Source organism: Parasteatoda tepidariorum, chromosome 3 (genome assembly GCF_982258835.1).
Source record: "Parasteatoda tepidariorum strain Cologne lab strain chromosome 3, Ptep-v5.0, whole genome shotgun sequence".
Lineage (NCBI taxonomy): Eukaryota > Metazoa > Arthropoda > Arachnida > Araneae > Theridiidae > Parasteatoda > Parasteatoda tepidariorum.
In genome coordinates, this window is record NC_141757.1 from 80,838,503 (window position 1) to 80,851,808 (window position 13,306).

Consider the following 13,306-nt stretch of genomic DNA (forward strand, 5'->3'; position numbering starts at 1 on the left):
AAGCTATTGTTTGCCAAGTGTTTCGGCGCCAATAGGTCGATCACGAAAGACTGGGTATAAGGAGTTCAATCCCCGAAAAAAAATGAAACATCTGTTCATTTAACCAGGCTTCAATCGTCAGCAGAGGCGTATCTATGGAAAGAAGCGCCTATGGCAAACCTCTTACTGGCGCCCTTACTAAAATATTAAATTTTTTTTTTTTTTTTATCCAATACAAAATAAAAGCATTGTTTGAAGTATTTAATTCTTTTGACAATATCACAAAAAGATTGAATTGAATTTAAAAAAAAAAAATTGATAAATAAATAAATATTAAATATAACAATAAAATTATCTCTTTTTAATTGTTATGCATTCACGTGTATTCGAAATCCTCATCGGTAAGAAATTAAAATACCTTTTTTATCATATTTATAGAAGATTCTATTGCGTTTTTTCAATTGTCAATAAAAATTCTAAGAAGAAGTTGTTTAATTAAGCACAATTATATTTTAAAGTTTTACAAATATAATTTGGTAACAGAATTACGTACACACAACAAATGTAGCTCTGAGTTAAAGAAGAACTATAACATAACCGGATGATTACTCAACATTTTCAAAATTAAAACTGACGGAAATTGATTTTTTTTTAAATAATCACGCTTTGCTAACATCAAAATAAAATCATCGCGATATAATAAATTCTTTAAAGATTACAGTGTAAATAATTACGATTTGTTATGATAATTACGAATAAAATAGCAACAATAAAAAAAAAGATATATTTTGATTAGTTTATTTACTGTTCAATAAAATAAAAAAACCGATGCTCTTAATATAATTACGTTTTACAATCCTTATATAAAAACAGATAATAAGAAAAAATATACACACAATTACATACAAAACAAGACTTAATAACGACAATAATACATTTTTTATTGAGAAATAAATTAGGGGAAGCTGACGATTAGTTTTAAGAATATCTAGAAATAATTCTTTTGCTAACAGTAAAAAAAAGGCAAAAAGTAAAAAAATAGACCAGAATACATTCTAGCATATTTAATTAAAAAAAAAATATGAAAAATTCTCTTCGCATCACAATGGAACAAATTAAAAATAAAGCAAAATATTAAACAAATTTGAATTATGAATTTTTAGACGTTCAGTGCGCAAAAAAATAAATAAACGGACCATCCTGATAACTTTTGATCTAATGATCAGATCTTCACTTTCTTCTCATCTCAATGGTTCAAGGGGTGACTTAAAATATGATAATTAATAGGTGCAGGTATGATATTTTAAGTTACGAAATCAGATACTAAAACGTACTTTCTCTGAAGTTTCTGTTTATACATGCCATTTTTTCGACGGATTTGGATTTCTGAATCCCAAAATTTAGGGGGTAATCGCAATCTGAGAAGTACCTAGAGAGATTTTCAAGCAAAGTGAAAAAAAAATTCTGCGCAATTATAAAGGTCGTTTATAATTGTGTAAATTAAGTTGTTTTTAAAGAAAAAGAAAAAAATATAAATCATTGAAATATTCGAGAAGATGACTTTTTGCATCTTTATGGAAATACATTTCTAAATATATTCTTAAAATAAAGATAATAATTTAATGAATAAATATTATTGTGATTATCACTTTATTGATAACTTTTTCTTTCAAGTTACTAAACTGTTGTAATGATTGGGTTATAAACTACACATTATAACATTAATATTATTTTGCTACCATTTTACTTTGATTATAAGAAATAAATATAATATATAAATGGAGGACACTTAATAAACCCATTTGAAAATAGTATACCAATTTTTTTCAAGCAATGTGATATGGGATGATATAAATGTAATGTAAGTAACATATATTGTAAAACACTTGAAAATTAAAAGAATAGTATTTATATAAAATTAAAAAAGTAGTATTTATTTTATCTATTTTTTATTTGAAAAAAAAGGGAAGAAAATGGCAATCTGAAAAAAAAGAAAAAATATAGGAGAAAGATTTGCGAAATTTTGTGGCCGAGAAATAAGGAAGAAGTTGATTCAATTTCAAAGTCAAAGACAGTTTGATAAATATTAACTGAATATAATTTAAAAATTCAGAACAAACATGTCTTTAAAAATTAGAAGAAAAAATTTCAATTTGTAAGTAGAAGGATTATTGCAATTCACATTTAAAGCATTAAAATATAATTAAAATTGTGAGTGAATATACTTCTGTAACTTAGAGTACAAAAAAAAAAAAAAAAATGCCAACAACTGACGATATGCTTCCTAACCATTCAAAGGAAGAAAAAAAGATCAAACTTTTACAAGTGGTTAAATTCAAAATTTATCTATTAAAAGAAATAAAAAGAAAAGCATGTTACTTCATGAATGTTACTTACTTGTAAACAAAAAATGATTTACCTATCGCAATAAATTTTCAGAAAATTTAAAAAATTATGTCCCCAATAACATTTGAAATTTTAACATTTATCTTTTTTTTACTACATATTAATTTTAATAATAAAGCATTAACGAATATTTAATTATACAATGTTTTATTATTACTACAAAAAATTCCTTGTGCATGTTAAATGTTTTTTCATATAAAACAGCAATAATAGAAACTAAAAAATATTATAAATTCTAATTTATAAAATTAAAAGGGGGGAGAGCCAAATGTCCCTCTCGATCTATATGTATATAGAGATGACAACTTGCTCTGTTTAATGGGAAACTTTTTTCTAGTGGTAGCAAAATTTATGTTTTGTTTCTTGGTTTATGCAGATATACAATTATTTAATTATTAAATTTGATATAAAATTATTTTTTAAGCCACTACGTATGTATAACTCGGAATTTCGTGTTAAACACAATTTCATTCCAGTTATCTAGTTGTAAGCATTTAAAATTTAACCAAAATTATCCAAACGTTTGCAAGCTTTGGTCTTTAACTTTCCACCACTTAATAAAATATTTCTGAGAAATCTTAGCAGTTGGCATCCCTTCACATAGACATCATTTCTAAAAAATATAACGAACGCCTATAATGCTAATTAATAATTTATGCGTAATACATTTATTTAAATATTTAGGAAATGATTACTTACAATCAAGGAAAAAAATCTTACCACTTAAATAGTTGAATGAATTAAAACCTATCTGAAAAAGCTGTAACCTATCAAATTAGATTATAAAATTCCAAAATCGACTATAAATATTTATTTTCTTGAATTAAATTTTGAAATAACAACTAGAACGAGCAGAATTTTTCATAGGAGCGTGAACACCTAACAACTTACAATTACGTCTGTCTTTATTTTTCAAAATAGAGGGGTGTACTACCAGACAGAGGCACCTCCCATTTTTAGTATTTCACACTTTTGTGGAGGTGATTCCCACCATGGATGATAAATATTTCCTGTTTTGGAAGGATTTACACTAATTTACAGCAGGGGTTCTTTTTGAAATCTATTCAACAGATCCCGAAAACGTTTTTCAAAGAGATTTTAACCCCTGATGAAACTGAAGATTTACAAGCATGAGACACCCTATGGATTTTACATTTCTCTGTCCTCTGGTCATCACCAAGATCTATCTCTGCCTAAAGGGGTTCCCTGATTAATTGCCTTTTTAGAACGACTACAATCTTGTAATGTGATACGAAGAGGAGGAACAAATTCTTTTCTCTTTGCTTGTGGTAGTGAAAAAATAAAGAAAATAAAAATTTATTCAGGGATCATGGATTCTCTGCATTCTGGTCTTTCTCTTATCTTTTCTTGTTGAATGGGGGACTTCTTCAAAAGAAAGAGTAAAGTTACAGTGGGATGCACTATGGGAGGTCTCACTTTCCTTTAGATAAGGAGAAAAAGTTTCTTTACATTTCTCACCCACTTTTGAACATCCTAAAATTCGTTCGTTCGTCTTTCATTTTCTTTTAGTCTCTTATATTTTTACTCAATTTTTTCATATAGATAAATATTTTAAATTTAAGGATTCAGCTTCTTTATTATAGTTTAATTTTAACGTATGGTATTTTCAAATATACATAAATAATATCAAATAATCTAAGTCGAAAGCATTTTTTTAAGTAAATTATTTTAAACTGAAATGAATATCAAAGTAAGCTATTCTAAATAAAAATCAATAAATATTTTTAGGATTTGTATTCTTTTTTTATTATTGAAAAGTACATGATTTTAAATAAATACGTTATGCATTGCCGAGGAAGAAGAAATTTGATATATCGATATATTTACTACTCAAAAGCTATAACATCATACATAGCACAGGCTATATAAACTATATTAATATTAATTAGTTAATCATTATATTAATTAGTTAATCATTATATTAATTAGTTAATTATTTTATTTTTATATATAACCATGATTGTGCGTTCTAAAATAATCACACTATCACTTATATACAAAACTCACTTTCTGTTGTTAATTTTCACAAACATGAAATTAAAGTGAAGCAGCATGTAACGGTTTAATTATAAATTAAGTTTATTATTAATTCAGAACTTTAAATTGTTTTACATTAAACACATTAAATGTATAGAATATTTTTGATTGATTATTATGAATAAAATAATAATGTAAAATAAACTTAACACTACGTTTTTCAAAGGAAGCAAACCGATTTTGACACAAAAAGCGAAATAGTTGAATTAATAATAATAATAAATGCGGTAGATAATAAGAAATCTTTTATTAATTCATGGAGAACTGTCTCAGGTTTCTCAACATTCTAGGACATAGAAAAAAAAGAGTTGTTTGTTATTTTTATTAATTACTAATTTCGTTTATATACTGAATTAACCTTTTGTATTCTCCATAAAAATTGGTTAAAGTTCGATATTTTTTTTTTTTACGTGAATATTAACTTGACACCCGCAGTGGAAATATTTTTATTAAAAATTTAAAAAGCATATTCGAAAACATTACGTAACACCCGGAAAGTTTGAAAATAAAATTAGGTTATATTTTATAGATTTGAAAGGCAATTTTTAAAATGAATTTTTAAAAATGAAATACCAGGAATTATTTTAATTTTCCTCTAAAATCGAAGAATACTTGATTAGTCTTAAAAAACATTCACAGAGTTAATTGAAAAATTTTGATTTCCACCAGATTCTCTGCAAAAAGTGTTAAATTTTGCAGTTATATACATTTATTTATTTTTTTAAACTTTAGTTTTCCTTAAGAAAAATATTTTATTTATTTATATTGATCTTCTTAATTATATTTAAGGAGCATCCAAAAATATAAGTACTTAGGGCCTCTGAGGTTCTTAATCCGGCCCTGGCGATAACTTAAATTCTTTCTATTACAGCTTTGACTTGTTGTGAAGCAATGATAAGCTACATTTTCGAAAATTTTAAATGCATTTGAAATTATATATGTGGTTAAAAGACTTTTAGTAAAAGGATTTTGATGAAAATTAAATGGGAATTATTTAGGAAATTTTCTAAAATTAAAAATATTTTAATTGGAATGTATCAAAAAGTTAGCAACGAGAGTAATAATTATTAAAAATTAAGCATTATTCTTTGAATTATGATTTTATAATTAAAATTTTGTTTTTGCCGAAATCGTCGTAAATATAACAGCAGAAAGGACAAAGATATTTTTTTCAGTTACTTATTTTAGTAATTAACGTGAATGTATTCATGAACATTAACAAATTATATTTAACCTGAATTGTTTGACGCTTGTCACCTACTTTGTTTTACGATTAGCGGTTCCCTTTCATACTTCACTCTCCCAGTGACAAAAAGAGTCCCTCAAAAGACGATGTCTTCTTTTCGAGCCCACATGAAATGGTTAAGTGTTGTATACTTGATTTTAATTCGCCCTCTAACTAACTCTCTCTCTCTCTCTCTGTATATATATATATATATATATATATATATATATATATATATATAAATATATATATATATATATATATATATATATATATATATATATATATATATATCAGGTTGAGTAAAAAGTTTTCCGCCAAAAAAAACAATCCTGTAAAATGATAAATAGATCGAAAATCAGCAAAGTTAATGAGGATAGTAATCTCCATTTAAATCAACAATAGTCTGCCAACGTTTTGGCAACTTTTCAATCCCTTCTGCGAAGAACTGGGAGGTGCGCAAGTCCAGAAAGCGATCAACCTCATTTATGACCTCGTCATTTGAACGGAAGATTGTGCCATCAAGATGCAGCTGCAAATGTGAAAACAGATAGTAATCTGAAGGTGCCATGTCTGGAGTGTATGGTGGATGTGGCATCAAATCCCACTCCAGTGTGTAGAGGGTCCAGCCGGTCATTGCACTGACATGTGGCCGGGCGTTATCTTGATGAAAGAGAACCACCTTCCTTCTGAACTCGTTTTTTCGTTTTTCGCGAATGGCATCGCTAACTTTGACTAGCATATTGCTGTATATTGTACTGTTGATAGCCTGCCCGCTTTTCAGGTACTCTTTGTAGATAATTCCACGACAATCCCACCAGATACAGAGAAGGACCTTCTTGTTAGTTAGCGTTCGTCTTGCAACCGAACCTGCTGATTCCCCGGGTGCTGACCACCCTCCTTTACGGCTAGTATTGTTGTAGTATACCCATTTTTCATCACAGGTCACAATTCTGTCCAGAATGTTCTCTTTCCTTTGATCTCTGAGCAGAACCAAACAGGCCGCTTTTCTTTTGCTCTTGTCTTCAGCAGTCAATTCGTGAGGCACCCAGCGGTTAAACTTAAATGTTAAATTTATGCGTTTGAGGGCATTTACTATTGTTTTTTGGCAAACGTCAAGCTCTAACGCAATGGTTCGTGTTGAAACATTTCTGTCTTGATCAATAATTTACTTTAATTGGTCACAATCAATCTCAATAGGGCGGCCAGAACGTGGTTCATCTTCAATGTTGAAATTTCCATTATTAAACTTTCGAAACCAAACTTTTACTGTATCATAAGAAACAGTATTGAAACCTAAACTTTCACACATTTTCTTGTGGCATTCAGTTACACTGAGTTTATTTCGGAATTCATAGTACATAATCGTTCTGATCTGCTTACGTGATAGCTCCATTTCAAACACTTTTCTGGTGCACAAGATTATGAAGTTTTGACAAACAAATTACACAGTTGTTAGTTCCAACTTTCAGCTTTAAAATGCAAAAGCCCATTTCAGAAAAGGTTAACTACCACGGGAATGGCTGCTGCTGGCACGGAGGTATCTCCTCTTGGCGGAAAACTTTTTACTCAACCCGATATATATGAATTTAAAAAAAACACTTAATAAAATTTTTAAGTAAAAAAATCGTTGATGTTGATCGATTTTGCGCCTTTTTGAAATAATGCGCCCATGGCATTCGCCATACTTGCCATACCCTAGATACGCCACTGATCGTCAGTAACGAAACTAGATGAAGGAAGAACAAACAATTTTTTTTCCTCGACTCTCCCCTCTCCAAACTAGATATGGAAATACACTACTATAGACTCACAACTGCTGCTGAATCACACAGCAATTCGAACCAAATTATCCCCAAAACCTAAAACTTCATCTAATTATAAGAAGAAAGGGGGAAAAAAAACTACACAATGGAACATGCAATTACAGGAGCATCTGGAATTTTAAAAAAAGAGGAAGGGGGAACCGTTTAATAATACTTTTATTTCATCAGATTTTTTTTCAAAAATCAAATGGGGTGAAATGGTTTTTTCATACATATTTTGAACATAGAAAGATGTTGCGAGAGAATAAGGATCAGAAAATATCCTAATATCTTTTCACTTAAAAGAAATATGGGCTATACTTAAAATAACAATTAGAAATCTTTACGAAAATGCTTAAAAGGGTAGATAATTTGCAATTATCTTGTTAATTACAATAAAATGATAAACGTACAAACACAAATGCTAGGACGAACTGGGGAACGGAATACTTACTAGTTTATTAAACATTCGAATGTAGACAAAAATTATTAAACATTATAAAATTCACGACAGTTATATTACTTTTAATTAAAGGTACACAACCTGCAGCTCTGATGCTAAATGCTTCGAACCAAAACTTAATTTAGGAAAGAAAAAGTATAATTATTTTTAAACTAATTAAGTTTCAATAAAAAAAAATTTAAAAAAATAATACCAAAATAGATACTACATGGAGTCCTTAATCATGATTTAAATATAAATGAAAGAGAAAGAAAGGATATGATTTATACATAAAAGGATAAAAATTATCAACTAACATTGAACTAAATGTATTGCGTTGAACTATTTTAGCTGTAGGCTAAATTTATTGCTTCCATAAAAGATCGTGTACTTGTAACTTTAATAATAATGCCCTATTTACATGTAAAATAAAATAATAAAATATAATTTTAAAAAAAACTCAACTAGTGGCTATAATTCGATTTTCAAACACGATCGAATCTTCTTAAAAAAGAAATTCACAGAATTATTTCTCTATAGATTATTAAGCACTTATATTTTAAATTCGGATCATAATTTTTTTCTTAGTGACAAGTCCAATTTCTGTGGGATTGAGATGAGAGATCGTTATGACAAACGGCTTCTAAAAAAAAAAAAAAAAACTTTTATTTTAAAAAAATAAGAACAGCAATACACTGATCTATTTCTCTTATTATTCTTAAGAACATGTGGTAACGCTCAGCACACAAAATTTCAAAACACACATTATATCGCCGAACATGTCCAAGAAGCTTAACTGAATTACGTAGTCAAAGTCAGTAACAACTTAATATTTATGGTACCATTATACACATCAGCGGAAAATGGGATTTAAATTTTTCGGCATTTACATGAATTTGAACACAGATATTTAGCCTTGAAAAAAAATTTTAATTTAAATGTTTTAATCATAGAGAAAGAAAAAAAATAAAACTTCAAAAGAGAAAATAAATCTAAAGGGTTGCAAATAAAAAAAAATAATAACAATTGTTAGATAAAGGAAACGGTCACTAACAAAGCAAGTAGTAATGAATGTAAGAACTAACTACAGCTTTCATAAAACAGAACGGCATTTTAAATTTATAATTCATAAATTATCAAGTAGGCATTTAAAAAGGAAGTTCCAAGTCACCCTTTCACAGTTAAATCGAACAATATCGCTGCTGTAATGCAAAATATAATAATGCATTTAAGGCCTCTGAGACCACTTTATTATTTCCGGACAACATAACCCATTGTATTCCACTGATAGCAAATTCTACTTCACGCTCTCGTGTCCAATGTATGGCTCAGAACACGCGCTAAAAAGGTACTTCAACATCTGCCGAGCAGTTATTTTTAAAACTTTTTCTTTTTTCAAGGCGGCATCAGATTCTTTTGGGTTTAGAATATGAGAACAGGAACTTCTACTTCAAAGTATAAAGTGTCCAAACTGTAAAGGTATCTGAAGAATAACATTAAGGGGTACAAAAAGAAAGAAAATTTGATGAAAGAAAAAAAAAATTATTTTCCGATTGAATTGATTCAGTAATCAATAAAAGGAGACGAATTAATAATATTAAATAACCTTTTAAGAACCTAAGAACATCATTGTTTGTTGTACCGTTTTCTTTAAACGCAATGGTAAATTGTACACATTATTCATTAATATCTTAAATTTCAATTAAATAAAATCGCCCCAAAATATTTTTGAAACGACCTCCTTCAAATTTAATAAGAAAGTTTAAAGGGCTTTAACTTTAATTACGCAAACAAGGACTCAGGCTGTTTACTGAACCAATTTATCTTTTAATGGGACCCATCACAAATTTGTTTATCTTCATTATTGTTTTGCTAATTGAATAAACCCTTCCCAGGGCGGAAAACAAGAAAGATGGAAGTAAACGAATTAAGTTTTGTCATCTGCAGACGATTCTTCCATTATTTGTCCGAAATGAATATTCCGCGTTCAGCAGAATAGGCTAAATACCAAATATTTGTATGTTGCATCTCTAATTTAGAAGCAGCAAATGCTGTTTATTTTTGAAAATGTAATTTTTTTTATTATAATTTGACAGTGCTGAGCATAATCTTGTATCTATTTACAATTCAAAAACTCCCTGAAAAAGTCTTTTGAAATAACCGGACCCTATTTGCACAAGTTCATAGAAGCAGGACCCTCGTTGAAAGAATGTGAGTAATTTTTTCACAATTTCACGAAAATCGGACCTTTCACAAAATGTCTGGACAGACCCCTGGTTTTAATATTTCACTACCTTTTCTAACTATTAAAGCAACTACTATTTGTCAAACTTATAATATAGTAAACTTATTTCTATAACTGCCAACATTTCCATTGTCATGAGAAATGACCTGTCATTTATTTAACAAACTCAACAATTTATTTACCAATATTTCCTTGCCCATTAATCAAATATTTTGGAGAAAAAATTATTCTTTCACTTGGCAGCTTTATAAGCAGCAATAACTAATTGTAATAATCTTTAAGATAATTAATCTTTATAGTAATAACCCTGAGGCTAATGTACTTCTCCCGTATACATACAACATATTTGGTTAATCTTTTGAAAAGTTAAATCCTTTTTGTTATACAATTATCATGAAAAAAACAAAAGGTAGGTATGCGATCATATTTTATAAAGCAAGAAAGATTATTAGTACAACTAAGCCAATTTAATTTTAGATTATCACATTGACTAAATTGTGTTGAGATTGTTAAGAGCAAACTATAGTTTGTCTACAGTAAGAACTCCCCCCACCACAAAGTCTGAGACTGCCTGCTTTTATAAAAACAAGAATAGTGCATTTCAGGGAGGGTAGGTAGCTTTTCTTCACTCTAAGGCTCACATAGTAGACCAAAGGAAATGATTCCCTTTCTCTCGCCAACCAGAGTCAAAACCTGTCCTAAACAATGATCCCACATCCCTACTTGAAATAGTTATACCTCGTTACCATAGTCACTGCCAGGGGTCCAGAAGGAACAGTTGGGGGAGTTCTTACTTTAGACAAAGTATATGCACTTTTCAAACCTTCGCCTTAATTATAAGGTGAAAAAAAAAGATAGAAAATATTATTAAATGCAAGGAAATTTAACTGCCCAAAAAAAGTTTTTAAATATGATCAAAGGAATTAACACTGAAACCTGTAATATTAAGGTAAAAAAATAGGGAATTCATCAGTAATGCATTTTACAGAAGCTAAGCAATCAAGTTCTAATATAAAAAACAATTGACTTACCTGGTTGTTGAGGAGCTTTAATTTGTACCCAAAAATCGATAGTCTTTTCACGTTCAAGCTGTTCGTAATCCCACGGTTCTTTCACTTTCACATCACCGTTGTGATCAACATCAATCCAACGGCTACCATTTTCGAGAGTGAAAATTTCGTCAGGTCGAATACTTTCTAATCGAAACATAACCTTTCCAGGCATACTGGCATCAGACTCCAAGAAATGCTCATACGTTCTCGTTTGTCTGATGGAACGCTTCGATCTCCTATGGGGTGTAACATTTTCTTCAGAAACAAGATTTCCAACACTAATCACAACAGGGATGGCATCACTATATAACATTGGAATCCTATTGTCATGCGCTTGGACATATAAATTGTAAACGCCAATTTTTTTATCACTCATCAATAAAACCTCCCCTGTTTTGGGAACAATCACAAACTCCTTGCTCTTGCTGTTCAAAAAGCTATAAACTGGTTTATCGCCATCTGCATCGACTGCTCTGATTAATCCAATTTTGGAATGCTTAGGAGTATCGAGAGGCACATTAAAATTGTAATTCCTTCTTCTAAATATTGGTGGGTTGTCATTAACATCTTTCACAGCAATTTTAATAGTTGCAATTGCAACATCACCAAGGGAATCGGTCGCATTTAACAACAACTTATAGGTGGCTTTAGATTCTCTATCTAGCTTTTTGGTGGAGACAATCGAAATCGAATTTTTGTGTCGTACGACAGCAAACCGTGAGCTGCCAGACAACGAATAATTGACCATCCCAACATCATTATAAACAGCCAAATCACTCAAACCAGCCACAGTGGTTTCCGGTGGCTCATTTTCAAATATGTATCCATGATACTCCGGTTTTGAAAACTGCAACATGTGAAATCGATGCCTAACATAGATGGTTATGGGGTGTATTAAGGTTTCGTCGTGCAACTCTTCTTTTAAAATAAGATCGACCTTACTTCCTGCTAAAACAGAAATGTTTGATGTAGATATAAGGGACCCATCTTGAAGGAGGGTAAAATGTGGTGAACTCTCATCTTCTAATAAGTGTATCCGACCATGAGATTTAAGCTTTTTTATACTATATCCAGGCTGGATGTCATGTGGAACGGAAATCTTTACTACAGCAAAGGCAGGGGTGATTAAAAATATTAAAGTTAAAAGTCTCGAAAAATGAATCATGATTGATGATGACTAGGAACATAGATACCAAGGCACAAGTACCTAAAATGAAATGAATGAATAATGTAAAGTGTGTAACAATAAAAGAAAAATTAGTAACGACATAATCTTGCCCTGAGATAACAGTAGCCTTACAGTAGCAGATGCTATAAAGCCATTATCAAACAGTTTATACAAATATGAATACTTTATAGACATCAATAGGATTATTTAAATAATACTTTTAGCTACAGAGCTCTTCAGTTGACATTGGCACATGCATAACTTTTGGAATAACTTATACTAGGAAAATTTTTTACAATTTTATGCAATACATATGTCTTACGTTTTAACGGCAATCTACTTCTAAAGTCTCTTTTTAAAGGCAATATGTTTAAACCATAGCCCCTTCATGTGACTCAACAGAACACATATCTAAGCAGCTACAAAAATCTATAGACTATAATTTCTTAATGTATACATTTATAAACAGCTTTATCTAATTAAGGACTTTTTCCTTTTCTTTTTTTGCAATTTTTGTTTTTCTCATAAAATTGCAATTAAAACAATAATTAAACTTGTGAAAGTTGTTAATTTATGCCAAAACTTGCAAAATTATTTCAATAGGCTTGTTATAAAACATAACTACTTCCAAGCTTAATGTACTATCCATGGTTAAAACTTTTACTATCTGTCAAAAGGCCCCTAATCCTGGAAATAGTTCCACATTTTGAAAATTTGTTCGGAGAACCATTTACATCACAGATTTTTACCAGACACTAAACTAATTATGTATTATTGATTTCTTTAGTTGTAACCTATAATAGAAGAAAGTGACATTGTAAAGTATCAATCACTTGGAATATCAATCCATTTGGAACACTTTCAGGGATCTTAGAATGATTGATAATATATGAATTACAAATAATTTTAAATTAAGCTAACAACAA

General features: G+C 29.5%; 1 protein-coding gene across 2 annotated transcripts in view; it reads right to left on the reverse strand.

Annotated features, from left to right (window-relative positions):
• The window catches only part of LOC107450889 (neural-cadherin-like), a 301,833-nt gene that overhangs the window by 286,329 nt on the left and 2,198 nt on the right, over positions 1-13,306 (reverse strand). The window contains exon 2 of one of the 2 annotated variants that reach the window (XM_016066818.4): positions 11,192-12,419. In XM_016066818.4, coding sequence (XP_015922304.1) covers positions 11,192-12,377 — 1,186 coding nt within the window. In that variant the 5' untranslated portion in view covers positions 12,378-12,419. 2 annotated transcript variants of the gene reach the window in all.